At 44.3% G+C, this 19412-nt stretch overlaps 2 protein-coding genes across 6 annotated transcripts in view; both read right to left on the bottom strand.

The window, feature by feature from the left end:
• pde4ca (phosphodiesterase 4C, cAMP-specific a) overlaps window positions 1-14089 on the bottom strand; it is a 51429-nt gene extending 37340 nt beyond the window's left edge. For 2 of the 5 annotated variants that reach the window (XM_030114634.1, XM_030114632.1), the window contains exons 1-2: window positions 13552-14089; window positions 11591-11829 (exon numbers count right to left, since the gene is read on the bottom strand). In XM_030114634.1, the coding sequence (XP_029970494.1) occupies window positions 11591-11829; window positions 13552-13593 (281 nt within the window). In that variant the 5' untranslated portion in view covers window positions 13594-14089. Of the gene's footprint in view, window positions 1-18; window positions 356-6376; window positions 6888-11590; window positions 11830-13551 lie in introns of those variants that run through there. The other 3 variants (XM_030114633.1, XM_030114635.1, XM_030114638.1) reach the window with 3 other exon arrangements.
• A 189-nt stretch (window positions 14090-14278) lies between these two features.
• On the bottom strand, window positions 14279-18235 carry ifi30a (IFI30 lysosomal thiol reductase a). Its single transcript, XM_030114641.1, has 7 exons — window positions 18050-18235; window positions 17337-17525; window positions 15630-15704; window positions 15418-15504; window positions 15162-15314; window positions 15007-15075; window positions 14279-14820 (listed from the first exon to the last, which is right to left on the bottom strand). The coding sequence occupies exons 1-7, from the start codon at window positions 18173-18175 to the stop codon at window positions 14764-14766; spliced, it is 756 nt and encodes a 251-aa protein (XP_029970501.1). The 5' UTR covers window positions 18176-18235; the 3' UTR covers window positions 14279-14763.
• Window positions 18236-19412: the final 1177 nt, after the last annotated feature.

The raw sequence follows: 19412 nt of genomic DNA on the forward strand, positions 1-19412 counted from the left end.
ACAAAACATGATACCTACCCGATGCACGAGTGCCTGCGTGTGGAGAAGCCGCCGTGCGTCTTCCGAGGGAAACGAGAGTCTTTGTTCATCATCTTTGTTGAGCAGGTTTTGAAAAGTGCAGAGGGCCGAGTTCAGGGAATCATCAAAACAGCTGCTGCTAAGTGGCAAAGAAAGAGAATGAGCTTCTGTGGCGTGAATAAAGCCCCCATGCTGCCAGAAGGAGAAGCTGTCCGAACTCCTGCGAGCTGTCTGCAGTCACAAGTTACAGCGCTTCCTTTGACAGGTCGGCACCAGCAAAACACATCCAAGAAAGGAAAATGCAAAACAACGCTGGGATGCAAAACAGCAAAAAGTCTCATCGGGTGCACCTGGAGAGAAAAAGCGACGCACAACAGTGAGGCAGGCCTGTTGAGCCCGGCTCTGTGTTTATGAGATAAAACTCCAGCAGCGACGGGCGCCTCACCTCCGGCTCGCTGCGGGAACAACAAACTAAAGTGCATTCAAAAATATGCAGTTCATATTTCGCTCCCAGCGCTCAGGATATGTCCATTTGTTTTAGTGGAGGATGAGGAATCTGAAAAGTTCAGATCAGCTCGAAGTGTATGTGTGGGTGTGTGAGTGTGTGTGAGCGTGTGTGTGTGTGTGTGTGTGTGGGTATGAACAGCCTAAAAAGGCAAAGAGTCTTGGCTGCTAAAGACCTATCATCGAGAGAGTTAGCGTATCGTCTCACTGACAGAGAAAGTATGGGCTGAATCAAATCAAGGAAAATTGGGGCTAGTGTCAGCTGTCAGTGCTCATCTGGGATTAACTCCTCACCCTCCTCCTCTCAGCTCGCCACAGACGTGCCAAGATAAACGATTCTCTTGTGTGTGTGTTTTTTTTCCTCCTTTTTGTCTTTCTCTGAGCTCCTGAAGAGGAAACAAGAACAAGCTTGAATTCTTCCGAATGAGCTGCAACGCGATAAAACTGAATTCCTCAACAGTGACCCCCCAGGTGTTCTCTGTCTTTAAAAAAAAAAAAAATAGAAAAAAAATAGAAAAGAAAAAAAGAAAAAAGCCAGGGGAAACGGAAAACCTCGAGTGAACGCTGTTCACCGGAGTGAAAGCCCGCCTCTGTGATAATGCACCACCAGCAGACAGAGCAGAGTTATTCTTAGTGGGGAAAAAATGAGCTGGAAAGAGTGTTATAATCCCATCAGATGCTCCCTGGAGTGGGCCGTCCCACGTCGCCCCTGTCAGCGGGCCATAACGGACTTCTGCTCTCTCTCCTGCTCCCCGGCTCTCCTGAGAGTGGTGGGACCAAACTCGGGCTTAAAACAACAAACAACAACACTGTCTCCCCTGAGAGTGAGAGGCAACGAGAGCGAGCGAGAGAGAGAGAGAGAGAGGGAGAGCGAGTGAGTGAGTGTGGAGGGTGAGAGAAGGGGTGGGCTGCCGGGTGTTTAGGAGAGAGAGAGAGAGAGAGAGAGAGAGAGAGAGAGAGAGAGAGAGAGAGAGAGAGAGAGACAGAGAGAGAGGCATGGAGCAAACCTCAGAAAAAGAGAAAATGATAGTCCCTGCATGCGGACGTGAACTCCACCAGCGGAGGTGAGGCGACAGGAAAAATGTCGCCCTGTGCTTCATGAGTTTATTATCAAAAGAGTGCAGTTCGATGTCTGTGTGTATAAACACCCTGCCTCCACGCCGGCAGCAGCAAGAGTTTACTGGTCAATCAATACTTCAATATTGCATGCGCCAGCTGTTTTTTTTTTTTTTTTTTTTTTTCCAAAGGTGACTCAATTTTCCTTTTTATGTATTGAACTACTTGTTGTCATGTCACGATATAATCCATCTGATTTGTACAATATCCTGCGCGGTGTTTGAACAAATATTTGCCGTCACTCAAACGCATGACAGTGCAAATAATTGAGACAAGAGGCCGGTCGTCATGGATGGATATGTGTCGTTTGTTTTATCACCACAGTGAAGAGTCGTCCACAGGAAGCGACGTGGGGCACGGAGGTGTAAATATGAATGTAGGAAAAGGAAGAGAGGAGACAAAACGAAATAAAAAGTGTTGCCCGGATGACACTTTAAATGATTTTGAGAACACTGGAGGTCGAAAGTTCAGTAAAACAGCAGAAGAGGAAAAGAAGACAAACAAGAAAAATTAAGTGTATAAAGTAAGTAATAAGTTCTCTGACTGAGGAATAAATGAGGATGAATGTGAATAGGGATGAAACAGAGGGAAAAAGAACACGATGTATCAACGATCACTCCAACGCTGAAATTTCAACAGTTCAGCAACGCTGACATTAAGCAGCAATGAAGAGAAGATCCTGACACGACCTTCATCAGGTCAAAGTTTACAACGAGTGTGAAGCATGAACATACATAAACCAGCAGTAAATCCAGGTTATACATTCTCAAGAGCATAAATTGTTTATATCTGTAACCTAACAAGAGAATATACTTCACGGATTGATGAATCGCTCACTTTAAAGTATAAAATAAGTCAAACAACTGGAAGTGTCGGACTTTCTCGGGGAATTCTGCACAGTTTTTCCTTTTTCCACTATTCATCAAGTGTGTCAGTCTGTCCGGAGTCTGGCAGAAAGACGCGGCTGAATTCACCAAAGTGCTAACTTTGTTCCTCAACAGCAGCAGGCCAGAAGATTCTTTCAAACCATTTACAGTCTTCCTAAAATATGAGTCCCTGCAGAGTCACACTCCAACAAAAGCAAATGTCGACTGTGACCCGTCAAACAAACACAGTCCCCGCTGGCTCATGTTTCAAAACACAGCGGCCTCTAGTGGGCGATGACGGGAAATGCACGTGGATCTGAGTGAAAGACTGAATCTGAATCTGCTCAAACTGGACAAACGAGCGGACGATGTCCCCCTCAAGTTGCAGCATGTCGTCACTCCTACACCTTGTAGAAACATCACGGTCAACAGACGTCTTGTCTTTCCACTCACACGGTAAACACAGAAAGACGCACACTATAATCCCCGCACACGCCTTAAGGAAATTCATAGAGTCATTCCCTTCAACGTCTGAAAGCATGTCTTTAGAGAGGGGAGGAAGCCACAGAAAACTCACTTTTTACAGCACTAACCGCAGTTCCAACAGAGCTTCCAAAACAACTCCAATCTTTCACAGAAGCAGAAGTGCAATAACTTCTGTAGCTGATTGTGCTGAATTGTACCGACCCTGAATCTTCATTATAGAGGTTTAAACCAGTTTTAGGAATGTAAGGAGGAAAAAAAAAATAGCTAGCGTTTAAATGTAGGGAGAATCAGTCAAAAGTCACAAGACAAACAAATACTATGGTTCTAATTTTTAAAAAAAAAACTACTCAGAGTACTAAAGTAGAAAAGCATTTGTGCACTTGTCACTTCCTTTGAGATTCAGGAGTAAAATAAAACAGCTGAAGACCTCGTGGGGGCATAGAAATGATGACGTGAATATAAACTGAATAGTTCCTCAGATTTTAGATGGCGATAAACACGTCAGTCCAGACTGCAGTCTGTTTGTGAAGTTTGCTCCAAAACCATCAGCTGGATAAAGAAATATAGAAGATACTGCACGTGTGTATTAAAAATATCAATGCTAGAAAGTTATTGTAGCTCCGCAATGAGAAACAACACCAGACAGTCTTTCTAGTTTTTCCAACAATGCTCCAAGTTCATTGAGCACATGTCTGTCTAACTGAACCACCAACCAACGTCACCACTGAACCGCAGAACACACAAATTACATAATCAAATGTGATCGTCTCCCAAGATATTTAACAAGTCATAAAGAGCCGGGAGCAAATATTAGCTTTTTTGCTGTGTTCGTCCTTGGAGAGAATCCTCCCGGGCGACCAGAGAGCTGAAGATGCTCATCAATACAGCGATAATTACTGTTTGTTTGTGCTTTATTGGCCCATTAATAAGGTCGGCTTCCAAGTTTTCTTATCAGTGAAAGATGTACCAGCGAGAGCACTGACGGTCATCCTTGTATCAACAGTTTTCATGAGACGTTTTTCACCCGAATCTATTTGACGTTCTGTCACTGGAATGGAAGAAGGAGTTTAATCAACCCGGACACTAAGTGAAAATAACTTTGCGGGTATGTTCTATATTTGAGCCGCTTGCGACATTTATTTTCCGCTGGACCCCCAGTTTGTTTAATTCCTCCTCTTGCCAGTCATCCTGCAATAACTCAACTCCGGCCATTTATATCGCGTCTGACATTATGGGACGCTGCACAAACCCAGCGGAGAGGAAGCTTCCTCCACGGCCTGACTTCAGAGCTGCGCAGTATAAAAGCTGACATGTTGGATATCTATGCTTTCCTGACAAACCTCTGACTTTCCAGATGGAGCCCTGAAGCCCCCACGACTGGACTCTCCTCCTCTAATATTTAGACTTCGAACAGGCTCGCTGAAATTAATGAAACTGCTTGGCTCGTGTGTTCAATAAAGCTGGAACAATGTCAGATTCAAGACCATTAAACACCATGTTTATAAAGGTGAATGAACTTATAAACACGTTTCCAGATTTCCAGCAGGCAGCGACCTCTTGGGGAATGTTTAATACTCATTTCATGCCAATAAACATGCGACAGAGTTTACAGCGCCGTGTTAGGGCTTCTCTCAGGCCTTTAATTTTGTTTCACTAAGGTGGATGTGCTCTAACGTCACTGTAACAGCGCCTACGTGCACAGCGTCTACACCCAAGTGTGTATATGTGGAAAGTAAACACTGACGAAGAAACGGCGGGGACGAGCGTAAGTTTTTGTTTTACAGAGCTTTAAAATTTTCCACAACAGGCTCGTCCTTGGAAGTGTTTGTAACAGCCCAACAGAGAAATAAACCATCCCCTTCAAAGCTTAAAAAAAAAATTAAAAAAAAAGGCCAATATTTGTCTGTTTGCTTATCTCGTCACATATAAGTTTAAGGCCCTGTCAGGTCCGCCTTCAGTTAGGATGAAACGGTTTTACTGATCATTCAACTCTCATCCTAACATTGTTAACCAGGTAAATGTTTGATGTGCATTGGAATCATGCGCCTCGCATAATGCAGTTACGGCTCGTAAAACTAAAGCTGTCAACAGGTAGCAGAGCGGCGCTGGCTGATAGCGCGGCGGCTGTGTTCTTTACCAACCGGATTTATGGCCGCCATAACAAATAAATAAATTAAAGCGCTTGAAGCACCAGCAGGAAGCATCCAGCTTGTGTTAGGTGTGTTTCATTGCTCCGCCGGGACAATTACAAAAAGGCCGACAGGTTGAGGCTCAAGTGGAACAACAAACCGCGGGTCCAGAGGCGCCGCTGAGCCGTGTTTGCGGAGACGATGCTGCACGGACCAAACACAAAAGCAGGACGAAGCTCAGGACAAACACTCACACCTGCTACGAATTAAAACCAACGGCAGGCCTGGAGATCACATGTTACAGAGCGACTTCGGCTGAAAGTCAGAGAAGCACATGAGAGTGTAAATAATGTCCAGTAAAACAGAAATAAATGGGAGAAGATGCAGCGGGCAGGCTAGAGGCCCTACGAGGCCCCGTGGTCTTAAAGGTCTGCATATTTCCAGTTCGAATATGTTATCGTTGAAATCTAAATGGAAACATATTGCTTTTTAAACAGCAGACATGTTCATAATGTGGAGAACTGAGAGGTCCCAGCTTGTCACGAACGCCACTGATCCACAGCAACAGTAGATATCGGCGGATCTGTCCACTGGGAGTCACACACCTGGATAGTTTCTGACCCTGCCCCCACAGAGGGGCTTATTTTATCCCAGGAGCCGACGGTGTGCACGTAGCAGCACGTGCTCCCCGTTTCTCAGAATCAATTTCATAACAAAACCTTCGGGCCAGCCGGTTCTGGAGTGTCAAAGACGTCTTCCTGCATGGGAACAAACCAACTCCAAGAGGAGGAACCGTCCGGCCGTGGGACGAGAAGCCAACCTCAGCTTCAGCAAAACACACAGGAACCTAAAGGTCACCAGCGCCAACGAACAGGTAAGCAACGTTTAAGCTCGTGAAAACACAACTGTGATTAATGCTGGCTGTTGAAGGTCTTACACAAATAACTACAGCTGAGAGCGTCACATATTGGTGAGTTTTGTGAGTTATTTACTCGATGTGATAAGATCCTGCGTGTGACAGAACTGGGACAATGACAATGTTTTCCAACTCTGTAAGCCAATTTAAAATGCCAACACGTCCACGGGTTTGCATCCGTTCTCACGCACACACACACAGAGAAACTAGACGTATCGTATGAATCGTATGATTAGCTCATTTCAAGCTAATGCCAATTTTAAATGTCATTTTAAAGCCATCAGTAAACAGCAGAACTAAACATCTGCTTTCCCTCTCGTCCTCGGAGTGTCAGACTCTACCTGGGCGTGTGGGCCAGGGTGAAGCGGCGCCTCTGCAGGTTGATGCTGCGATTCACCAGCAGCTTCCTCAAAAGCAGCGGGGAGTTCCGGGGGGAGCCCCGAGGCGAGTCCCCGGGCGAGATCTTCGGGGATCCTGCCGCCGAACCCGCTCTGGACCGGGACTTGAGCTGGATGATGGGCAGCCGGGTCATCCTGCGCTCGAGGTCAGACTCCTCAACATCAGACTGCTCTTCCTCAGAGCTCAGGTCACTCATAGTGAAACTCTTTGCTGGGCCTGCGTCTGGCAGCCGAGCTGCAGGTTTATTTATCAGTTTCTCTTTCTAGCTGTTCTGCTTTTGTTCCCGTGACCTGCCGGCTCTGATTTCCTACTTCCAGGTGAGGCTAATGGCTCACGCCCGATCCTCGCTTCTTCATGTTCAAACAAAACTCATGCCTGCTCATGATCACTCCAAAAAAATCTAAGGCGCAAAGTTTCAAAATGCCAGAGAGGACAAAAACCCACAAAAACTCAACACGGCACCTCACTATCAGACATTTTACCTTCACGTGAAACTTATCAGCTCCGTCTTTCCTCGTCTCTTCCTATAAAGACCATGCTGCCTGCCGCGCTGGGCGATAGACTCAAACATTAGTGTTGATGTACTCTCCCTCCCTCCCTTCCTCCCTCCCTCCCCCAGGCTTTGTTTACATTACTGCTAGGCCTTCCCTCTCTCCAACTAAATATGGACGTCTGATTTACAGGGAGGAGAAGCATGACGGATCACCTCCTTCTGCTTCTCTCCCCCTCTTTCCAGCCCTCTGCCTCCCTCTATTTCCTCCCTCACTCGTAATCTTAAGGATCACATTGTTCATCAACTTCAATCTGTGCTTCATAATGACTTCCGCTCCGAGTTCCTCCGGTGGATAAACATTAAGCAGTCGCACGGCTCGGCCACGCAGCTCACCTTTCTGCTGCTCACTCTGACTCTCAACACTCGGGCTTTTTCTTCGCGTCCCTGAGGTGCTATTTGTTGTTGGGCTGCCTCAGTCCTCAGAGGCGGCCTCTTTGCCTTTCACATGCTCTGAGCGCACACCAGGAAGAGTCACATGAAGGACCTCTGACTATAAAAAGCTGAGGTAGATAAAAGCTATAGAGAGCATGGGGTGCTGCCACGATGGCGCTCTCTATCTGTGACCAGAGGCAACATCATCTTCGCCCTCCTCCACCCGATCGCTCCGTTTGTCGTCAGAGAGCGAGAAAAGGTCCTCCTGTGATTAAAGGACTCCCAGCTAAACACCGCTAACCCTTCTTGAGAAACTGAAATAACCTAGGGAGCTAGAACATCTGACACCAGACTGAACCTATGACAAACAGCTGGTGGAAACTGCAGGAGAGACTTTGTTCTCCGGTTGAAAGCTCTGCGTGGATAAACTCTCAAAGCCGTAGTCTGAAGTCAGAGGCAACAAACCCTCTGTGCTCATTGGGATTAAACTCAATCACGTCCAATGGAAATTTCAAAACGTGGAAAAACAGTTCATACGAATGTTTTCAATCAGGCTCACTCTGGCCATAGAGACATTTTCTTCCTCAGGTTGACTAGATGTGAAGTGGATCCCCGGCCCAGACCGGCCCTGAGGCCCGTCAGTCTCTCAGACATGTGGTCGACAGAAGATGTGCGAGCCGCACAGTTAACCAGAGCCCTGGTGAGAGCCGGCTCAAGTTCATCAATCATGAGAGTGAATATAATTCCCTAAAGAGTCGACTTTTTGACACATCATCCGTTTGTACACTACAAAATATCCCACTTTGCTCAGAAGAAGACATAAAGACAGCAGAGGGCGCTCCATGTAACTATGCATTCATCAGGACTCTTCTTTCATAAAACCAGAACACTTTCTCTTACCTCAATTCAAAGAACTTCCATGACAACCCAAAACTTCATCAAGATACTTTTGTATTTGGATTCTACCTTCCAGCAGAGCAGAATTTGGAAGCTTCCTCACTCTAATGGCGGTACTGTCAACCTGAAGAGACACATTTCCTGATTTTGGTCGACCTCGAATCCAAACTCCCATAAAATCTCTTCTCTGTTGACCGACGATACAGTCTGTTTCCACCGCAGTCTTTCAAGGGACGACTGTCGGTTTGGGAAACCCTGTTCTTCTTATTATTTTTGGGAGGCCTTCTGCTCCATCCTGGATCTATCTCCTGAGATTTTCCGGAAAGTTCAATCCCCAACAAAACAGAAATACAGACCGGGGCTCATTTTGCATAATCAGATTCGTCCATCTGGAGCTCCCATTTCCCACAGGTGGGGGCAGACGAGTGTACTCAGAGTATTCCCAAATCCACGGCTGCTCTCTCATCTAAAATCAGAGTAAAATAAGTGTCTTACATAGATTTTTAATTTTCTTTGCATACATCCTTGTTCAGGGAGCTGAGGTCATTACCATGACTGGTACCATTGCATGACCACTGCATGATCAATTGTATTGATAGATCGCTACGTAAATAATGGATCTATTAACAATCGGTAGATCGCGCAAATCGCACAAAAGCACTTTGCATGCTAACATCAGCTTACCGTTCTAAAGGCTCTCTGCTGCAGGGCACGTGTTTGGAGTTAATGTCAGCTGATTTGTTGCTTCTTATTTCCATCATCATGACTCCATAAATCAGTCTTTAAAGAACGGATGTTCTGCTAGGCGTTGCACGACTATATAAATATTATACAAATTAAAAAAAAAACAATATGTGAGCTCAACATTTAACTTCCTATTAACTGATCTAACTTCAACTGGCACACACAGTTTAAGAAACAAATTTGTTATTTGTGCAACTTAGAATAAATCTGAGAGCGTTACCATGTCAACAGTGTGTCAGCTCCTGAGAGAAGCTAAAAACTGAGCCCATGTGCTTATTTTGAGAGGGAACTTTTGTTATTTCTTCAGGGTGATTATATGACTCTGCAGAAATCTTCCAGTTAACAATTAGTTCCTTGATACACCGCAAGTACCACCATTACTCAAAAAAAACTCACGTTATCATGCAGCTGGAGGACTTTGTTCTCAGATTTCCTACTTTGTCTGACCCCCTTCACCTCCAGCTGTAATGATGTTGAAGACTGACGATCACAGCGATGTGAGAACATGTCAGATATTAAACTATAATTAACAACTTATCTGAGCACGGACGTCTGTCTGGATTCCCACCTAATAATATCCGTCCACATGCAGCGTCGGTGTTGCTGCCGTGGTCATGAGATTGTTGGAGCTGTGTCCTTGAGCAATGATTTGCAACACTTGGTAGAAAAAAAAACAGCGTTGTATGTACTTTGTGGCAGAGAGAAAACAACTCGCAGGATGTGTCTAACTGTCGCCTAAGTAAAATATTGTTCACATTTATTCACAAGACGTGAGCTCAAATTAAAGAGAATTCTTTCTTCAGTTAAACCTATTTCCATTACTGGTAAATCACACGGCGAGCGAGAGAGAGGAGAGAAACCCAGACTGCAGGACACACTAACAACCCATTCTGTGGCAGTTCTGTATCTCTGTATCATCTCACATCATTTAGCAGCGGTTTCACGTCCCTTCACAGTAATAATTCTTACAATTTCGGCCATTCTGAGTCTCACTTGGGTCTTGCTATGGTTGTATGAGGTTTTTGTTGCTGATTTGTGCTAATTGTATTGCTCTGGTTGCATTTTAATATTGCCGGCATCTGAATTTGGTTATGCTTTGCCAAATATGAGTCATGTTACATTTCTCTTCTAGTATCTTCTATTGGTTGTTTTGCGCTCTTATCTTTCTATTTTCCAATCACATTTTAAAAACAGTTAATTAGTAAGAGTCGAGGCTGCGATGGGGGCAGCGCTGAGGTGTTTCTCATAAATCAAGAGAGATGCTGTGGATGAAGATTTCATTACATGCAGACGATTGGTGTGAGGCAGGAGGAAACAGGAGGCTGAAAGAAGATGCTGCACTAAATTTCCAATAGAAAGAGAAGAAACAGATTAATACAAGATCAATTCTGGACATTTTGGGCCCCGGGGCCTCTCAGTAATCTGTTCACACTGCATCTATTTCACATGGGAAGAGCAATCACAGCAGTGATGATATATGAATGCTGCCTTCAGTCTCATTACTGCCGTGCGAGAGCTGTGGTGAACAACTAGCCTTTGACAGAAGCTGCAGAACATAGTTCACCAGCAGGTTGCTTTTAGATTTGCATGACAGACGAAGACTCTTTCTCCAGCCATCCCGCAGAAAAAAATAATGACGAATAATGGGAGCGTTAAAATAGAAGCAGAGCCTCTGGTCGGCGGCCACCCAACAACTGTGTCTTTATGGTGAAGTACAGCCACATCCGACCGCCTCCGAAACGCATTACAACTGCTGACGTATGAAAACCGATGCAGCTGCGTTGCCTCAAACACACGTGACACAAGAGAGCAGAGATACTATACACACACGCACACACACACACACACACACGCTATGCACTACAGATATATTTGCAGCAGGACCTTGAATGTCATGATGGAAAACAGCTCTGTCCTGCGATCATTTGTAGTGATAATTACAAAGCACGGTGTGACGGAGGGGGCAGCGAGGCCTGGAGCCAGAGACTGTATATCCAACACTCAAGAAGAAAATCCACTGTTCCTTAAAAGAAGCAGGAAGGCAGCCAAAAAAAAACAAAAAACAAAAAAAAAGAGGGGGGCAACAGAGCTGGAAGAAGGAGCTGCGGAGTTATCCTGTGTGTTGACTTCCATGAGCACAACGTGCTGCAGTCACAGGGTTTAGCTGCTGATTGAGCAGATACACGTTTAATCACTGAGCCTGAGAGGCTGCCCCACAGTCTGCTCACTGCACAGCAATTACCATGTTCAGAGGGAGCACGAGCCTCATAAACAATGACTAAATAAGGTCGTTTTTTTCCTTTTGAAAAAAAAAAACAAGTGAAATGAATTACAGCACAATTACACATTTGAAAATAACACCATCTTGTGATCCAGAGAAATAAAACTGGCAAAGTCACAATCTTGACTGAGGCTCGTATGCAGATGGAAACATTTGATTTACTAGGATAGAAACGAATGAAGGAGATAAAGACAAAGGCAAAAACAGGATGAAAGAGTTTACATTGTGTTATCTTGAATTGTGGAGGATTAAAGTGATAATGATCATAACAGCGGTGTGTCAGGTACGTCATGTTTGTGGCCGACTCACAAGGCTCTGGAGATGCAGCTGGTCAGAGTCCCGTAGCTCCTGGAGGGTTTGATTCCCAGGGGTTCGGATCGAGAGGTGGGGCCCGACGGGGAGCCGTCTCTCGGCCCGTCCTGGACGGAGTGTCTGCAGGACAGCCGGGGCAGGTGGAGGGTGCCCGAGAAGAGCCTCTTCACGGCACATTTCACACCAGGGAGCTGCAGAAGCTCGAAGCAGGGGTCCTGCTCCGAAGGCCACTGCCTCTGTGTGGTAGGACGGGGAAGAACAGTGAAACAGACACCAGTCAGTACAATATCTGGGATTTGATTACAAGAAGTAATACATTGTTTTTTCTTTACAAAGCTCTGCTAAATGACAGGTGGATCCAAAGTGCTATAAGAAGAAATCTGATCAAAAAATTGAATGTTGAAGTTGAGAATCCTTCATTATTTTCCAGCAGCAGCTTTCCCCAGAATGTCTTTAGTTCATGAGGATAAGCACAATCCAAAAAGAAATACAGTGAACTTCCTCCCTTCAACACTGGAGGTTCTTGTCATTTCACACACACTGATTCTTTAGGAAGTGAAAATTCTGCTCAGTCCACTGAACGGCGTTTATTCTGAGGCGCCACGCTGATTTGTCTTCACATGTTGACTCTACTGTCACTTCATCTTCCTCACGGAAATGAGGATGAGCCGGTCGCTCTTCAATCCTCGGCCTGCGACTGCGCCCCAAAGAAGAGAAAGAGTGTATATGCTTCAGAGTGTGTGTGTGTGTGTGTGTGATTGCCTGAATGATCAGCTGAAATAAGTAACAAATATAAATCACTTTAAAACATACAAAACAAGCAGTTTTAATGGCAGGGTAGGATTTGATCTGACTACAATGTGCAATGCTCCTTTTGAACATGAGGTGGAGACAGCGAGTCGATGCAGCATCTTCATATCAACAAGTCTTTCTTTCGCTGTGCATCTTATCAGGCTGATCAATCTCACACTGCCATTAACTGGTTTTCATACAACATACATAGCAGAGCTCAAACTCATTTCAACACCAGTCCAAAGTTGTCGTTTTGTCAGTTGATTCTACTCACAACAAGTAAACTTAAAAGTTTCAAACATTTTGAAATTGTGATCATCTTTTCTACGTCTGATTTCAGGAAGGCGTCGCAACACAAAAGTAATTCGATAGCTCTGATGGAAATTAAGCAAATGGATCAGGAAACATATTGATGTACCGGTAAAAATACATAACACAGTATTGAGTACAAAGTTTTCTTTTATCAAGTTTCCAATTAAGTAAAAAAAAAAATTAAAGGTCAAAGTAGTACTGTGAACATCTTGATTTTTTTTTTTTTTTTTTTTTTTAGTGTGTGGCTGAAGGTAAGCCACAGACGGGGCTGTTTCGTCACGCTCTTCAAAAATGTGACAAGCCCTCTCGTCCGAAGCCCACCCGGGGATTATTTCTGGAACATTTATCTGATTCCAGGTCCTGAGACCTGCACACTATCACCTTGAACACAATAGGCGGTTCTCAGAGGGAGACGGTGTTTGGGATCTAGCCCTTGGGGCGCCGCTCTCTCAGCGTCAGCGCTGCAGACAAACATCTGAGAGGCCTTGTTTTCGCCACCATCCCGTGACCCTCTCTCCCCCCCGTCTGCTTGGGAGTTTCACCTTTTCATAAAACACTGTCGACACGCTCCAGCTTGGTTTATCTAATTGACCAGGCTGACCAAGACACGGTGTTGGTTTTCTACATTGTGAATTAAATTCAACACAGAACTCAGCATTTATTCCCCCTTTTGATACAATTACTGTACTGCTGTTGCCCGTTTTCACACACAAAGGCCTCCATTAATATTCACACTAACCTCAACAGTTAAATATCATCTTGATCAATAACACATGTGGAACTTTTTGCGCTCAGAAAACAGAGTATCCGTTTGAATCCTACGCCACGCGTGATATTTAATTAACCAGCCTTACCTCTGCAACGTTGAAAAACTTTGACGAGCTATTTCTTCTCATAGTTACAGCTGCTGCGACATGGGAACGAGACGGCTTGAAGGAAATGCCAAGGAGGAGGATGCAGGAACCACATTTAAGATCAGATATGGAGACATTTATGGCACCAATACTTGACGGGGATGTCACTCGGTAGGTCTGAGCTATTTCCACGCCTCTCCGGAGCCCTCAGCAGTCATTATTATGATAAACACCAGACTTCCACCACGCTGTTTTTGGTTTGACTTCAGACTTGTGACTGGCATTTCACAAACTAACACAAAAGCAGTGGGCTTTTGTTTTTGTAACAGAAACAGGCAAAATTAGAACACAAAGCAGAAATAATGGCAGGGAGATGAGGTGGAGGTGAAGCCGCTGCTGTGACAGGTTGTTATTCATGCTCTATCTCAAGAATCTGTGGACCTCACGAATCCAGAACTTCTGGTTAGGCCGGCCAGAATCCGGCCTTTATCAAGCTGCTGTCCACAATCTCTACAAAATGCACGTCTTCTGTTGTTAAACAGACTGTAAACACACATTTTGTGCTTTTGATTGTATTCTAAACACCCAGTATGATCATAAGGAGATGTTATGAACTCTAACAACCCTGCCCTTCCTGATGAGCACCCTCATGAATGCTGGTTTAAAACCCAAATACCACAGATGCCTTTATTCACTCAGGAAATTTTCAGCCCCTTATGATCCTTACTTTCATATTTAGAATGCATTCTTTTTTTTTTTTTTTTTTTTTAAACAGAAGCATGCACGTGTCTTGTGTTGATTGAAGAGTGAGGGAGTCTGGCCACTACAACCATGTGAAGGCAGTCATGAGATTATCAACACTTCACCGTTTCCTAAAATATCACAGGGCTGGAGATGCTTTGAGACATGGCGCCCTCTGCTGGACACCTTTTAAAGCGCTTGTCAAAAAGAGCAAATACCAAGAAGCTGCAAATAAATGTTTGATTTCATGGGTTCAGCTTGTAAAATTACTTTGAGGACACATGTTCAGCTTGTAAAATTACTTTGAGGACACATGTTCAAGAAATTGAAGTGCATTTATGTTGCATGATTCTTTAAAAAAGTGAGGCGATCAAAGTGGAAATACAGCCAAAATCCCATATTTGTTGATATTCCTGGGTGTCCGTTGTTTTGTGGCCACACCTGGAACAGAGGGGGAGACATTCTGCCCCTTCAATCTCTGAAGCTGGAATGTCTCTGGAGCCCTCCGCAGGCTTCAGTTTTAGGACCCTGAGGGGACAGAGGACATTCATGAAACAGGAAGAGAAGATAACTACAGTCCATTAAAAGAAATGAGTTCCTAAAAGATTAAACTAGAACCCCACTATTAAAAATAATCGTGTCAGACTGTGCGGATGTTGTTCATTTCTTCTGTTACCAATACGACTGCAGCGTCCATGAGAGGAAGAACCATACCTTATACATGCTGCAGACCAGGGTGAAGAGCGAAGACTCGGCTTTCTGCTGAATCTGCTCGGTATGCTCCTGTGGGCCGACAAAGATCAGTTTAACCAAGTAACTCTCCTCGCCGCACCTTTTCAGGAATCACAACAGCGGTTTGGAACCCTCACCCCGTTGATGGTGATCCAGGGCACGTATTCATGAGGCGGCTTCAGGGCTTTGGTCTTCAAGGCGTTCTGATGCATCAGAGCGTTTCCCAGGTCGCCCTTCACGCAGGTCATCACGCCGGCCCAGTCCAGCTCCGGGCTGTACGCATTCGCACACTGCAAGCGGCGACACGGGGACATAAACTTCAGGTTGTGTGCGACCGGGAACCAAACCCAGACGATCAGGGGTAAGATCGTGAGCGTAACTGAACTTTCTTACACTTTCGGCCGCCTTGATCACATCAGCGGCAGATTCCATGCAGTTTATGATCTGGAAAGCTGCTTTAGTCATGTTCAGTAAACAGGTCTGAGAAAGGAACAAAAAGAAAGAAAAAAAAAAAGTTCCAGCAAACAACATTCTAGGCATTTTACAGAAAGGGAATCTTAATCTGTACAAGGTTCAGAGTTTGGCTTGTTCAGAGGAACAGTTACCTCAATCATGTTTCCCAGACATTCCTGTTCTCCATGCTGGCACTCAAAAATATACTTCTTTCCATCAAACGTCTCCTGTGATGTGGTGAATAAAGTAGATTACAATGCAGATCACTGGTTAAAAATGGAATCCTTTTCCGACTTGCGTTAGCTTGTTTGCATTTTATTCCCCACAACTTCTTTCTTTGAAGAAAACAAATATACTAACTAAGCGATTCTCTATCTCACTGGGTTGGCACAACTCAGAGCAGCTGGAGATACAAATGCAACAAAATCAGCATTAATTTTAATTCTGAGTTGCACTGGTAGATTAAGTTGTATGTGTCACACAAAGTCCTGGAGAAATTTGCATCAAAATCCTCCTGGAGTCAATTCCCCTGCTGCTAAACACTCACATGATACTTTTTTTTTTTTTTTATAGAATGCACGTCTGATGATTACAAAATCTGAAAATAATGTCCATAAAAACACCAAGTGTCTCCAGTCCAGGAGTTTATTAGTCAATGAAGGTCAGACTCTGCTAGATGAAAAGAAGGACTTACTGAACGCTAGTTTTCACAACGCCTAAAGAAACAAAACAAAAAAAAAAATCTTGCAACTTTTAGAACATGTTGAAGTTTTGAGAAGACTTTCCTAAATTCTGTTTGGAGCTTGAAAGACGAATAAATTGAACCAACACGCTGAACTAGGGCTGCACGATTATGGCCAAAATGATAATCACGATTATTTTTGTCAATATTGCAATCACGATTATTCATTATGTTATGTAAAACATACCTTTTTATTGCACTTTTTTTTTTAAACAAACAAGTGTCGAATTGAAGATGTGCGTCTTCAGCACTTCAGCGAAGTCTGGTGTGCATGCGCACATAATTGAAGATGTTTTAATTAGAATCTAAACAACTATTTAGAACCATGTCAATGTTGTGAACGATCGCTTTCCCTTAGAAACAAACATATAGACGCGCCGACTGTGAGTTTTTACAAACGTTTGACCAGACCTCTGTTCTGAAAAGAGCCGGATTATGACTTTGGAACCTGAACGCCTCACAGCTGAGCGACCGGTCACTTGCTGCATTCTAACCCCTGAGAGCAACACGATGATCACTGAACAACAAGATGAAGATAAAACAACAAGAGAACAGTAAACAGCCACGCTAAACCCAGAAATGAAGCCTACCAGAACAATGATTCCCTCTTTCTCTCCAAGCCGCTGCTACGCCGCTCACATCCTGAACTGTCCGTCAATAACAGCTTTTCCCGTTCCGTCCCAGACGCTCAGCGTTTGCTTCTTCTTTCCACCGGTACAGAAGTTGAGATGCGTTCCATCGACTGATGTTTGAGCATGAAGGAATCGTTCAAAGCCAGCTAGTTCATCGGTGGCTAACAGCTAAGCTAACAGCTGACTGAGACACCGCAGTGGCGTCCATCAGCAGCTACTTTTACGGAGTGTCCCTGAAGGCAGCAGGAGCTACACGGCTCAGGTCGCCCCCTGGTGGTTGGCTGATTGTTGGATTAAAAAAGTGCTTGATTTGACACGCAACAGAGCCCGTTTTTTCAATTTAAAAATCGCGACGATCATCTAAATTTAATCGCAGCAGCCAAAATCGTGATCATGATCAAAATTCGATTAATTGTGCAGCCCTACGCTGAACCACATCTTTGTTCGTGTCAGATAAATATGACTCAGATATTAATGGACAGTACCTCTGCGTTGCCGTACGGCACCAGGGTGACGGTCATGATGTCGTTCAGCATTAACCAGGTGGGGAAAAGCATCTCTGAGACAAACATCCTGCAGTCGGGACACAGACTCTCAATGTAGACCTCCACCTGGACCGGGTCCTCCTTCAGATGGGCCCTGGTGAAGTTGGACATGAGGCACTGCTTCAGAACCTACACAGGACCAGAGGAGGCAAAACAAAAACAATAAAAAAAATAAATAAATAAAATGACTTTTATACATATATATATAGTGCATCAAGGAAGACTATGCAAGCTGAGCATACCATTTCAAAATCATTGAGCTTGAGGCTCTTGGAAAATAAATCAACACTTTCATCATATTGCATGCGATTGTTTCCTTTTACTTTGACAATTCAGTGCTAAAACACTAGATTTTTCCAAACTTTAATTTAGGGCTGTTTTTTTCTCCTTCAAACAGAAGGAGAGAATCTGTGGGGAGAGGCTTCCCGCTCATCCTCCACCACGCAGCTCTCTAGCGCCCCCAGAGGTCACCTCCTCCACCACACACTGGAAAACAACACAGCTTCCGAAGGGAGGTCAAAGTTCACGGAAGCTTTGCTCCACAGACCCGGAGAACAGATTGAGACAGAGCAGGATTCACGCGGAGCTTCGCTCCTCTGTCCGGGAGGACGGGCCGGACGTGGCGGACATGTCGGAGGCTGACAGTTGCTTACCCCGCACTGGACAGCCGTTTCCAGGGAGGAGCACCACCGGTGAGGAGGAGAGGAGCACGAGGAGGAGCAGTGGCCGGCCTGGGAGTTCAGCCACACGGCCAGGAGCAGCAGCAGCGCGGCCTTCATCTTCTCAAAGTGTTTCACACAACGCCACAAACCGCTGCGCCGCTTTAAATACTGCACGGCGCTTCCTCGTGAACGCTCTCTGGCTTCTGATTGGCTGTTTGGGGACAGCGTCATCTGTTTCCAGCAGAACCGGCTTCTAAAACACTTCTCACTTAAACGCCCCTAATGTAAATAAGTAATCTTTCTTCATCCTGCTTTCCACACAAGAAACTTAATTGCATTGCTTCGTGAGTCCACTAATAAAGCACTCTGTAAATTATATTTGAATTAATGTATTAATTTATTTAACCCCAAAAGTGATGTTAGAGGATATTTTAAGCTTCAAGTCAGCGTAAATATACTACATTACATAAACTATTGATTGTTAAAACTCTCCCCATTAAAGATCCTGTATAAGTTATTGAGTACTACTAATTTACAGCACAATATTCTTTATAGAAACGTGTACTCAATGAACAGGAGATGTTTTGCTTGAGCAAAGCGGCCAAATACCACAAGTAACACTACAATATGACTCCTTCCTCAATAACTACCTTGAATTAATCAATTTGGTGGTAGTACTCCTTTTAATTCACCATTAAGGTTAAAAAGAAAGAAAGATGTGCAAAAATAATGAAATACAGAAACATCCGATAACAGGAGAAGACGCTGAGGTGATGTTTTATTGAAAGTGAACATGGATTTGGGACACTAATTTTTCTTTTAAGCCCTTTTTTTAATGTCTTATTAAGGGGATTTCCAGTGTTGGAAAATCAGAGCGCACTATGCATATTACTTACACACACATTAATAAAATGAGGAAGTGTGTGTAGAGGAAGACTGTCAGTCTGATTGTTAGTTCACTAAACTTGTTCCTTATAGAAAGAGATTTTTCCAAACACGACTTCTATGAAACTTTTGTTACTTCTTTTGCATGATAAATCGGCGGCATGTTCAAGCTGCAGAAAAGTCACATGAAACATCAGCAGCCCTTGGACATTATGAAATGTTTCACCTGGTGAGCCTCACATGATCCCGGCACTAAAAACAGGTTGGAGAGAAAACAGACAGGACGGGGTGTGACTGTGATTCACTCCGCTCCATGTGTGGTTCACTGTTTAAGACAAAATCCAAACCGCCACTTCACTGAAAGTCCTTCTGTTTTACTGCTTCCTTTTTCTTGTGTAGTTCTTGCCACTTCCCCAAGAAAAAGCCATCATGTGAAGGTCAAAATCTAAAAACCAAAGAAGACGAGGAC

The sequence above is a fragment of the Salarias fasciatus genome, chromosome 18, assembly GCF_902148845.1.
Source record: "Salarias fasciatus chromosome 18, fSalaFa1.1, whole genome shotgun sequence".
NCBI classification, from domain to species: Eukaryota; Metazoa; Chordata; class Actinopteri; order Blenniiformes; family Blenniidae; genus Salarias; species Salarias fasciatus.

What these genes read in the sequence shown, in the direction of transcription:
- ifi30a (XM_030114641.1), bottom strand. Translation starts at nt 18,175, where the DNA reads ATGAAGGCCGCGCTGCTGCTGCTCCTGGCCGTGTGGCTGAACTCCCAG. An exon ending in AAACGGCTGTCCAGTGCGGG is followed by an intron (nt 17,526 to 18,049) that starts GTAAGCAACTGT and finishes GGTCCTGTGTAG; the next exon opens with GTTCTGAAGCAGTGCCTCAT. An exon ending in GTCTGGGAAACATGATTGAG is followed by an intron (nt 15,505 to 15,629) that starts GTAACTGTTCCT and finishes TTCCTTTCTCAG; the next exon opens with ACCTGTTTACTGAACATGAC.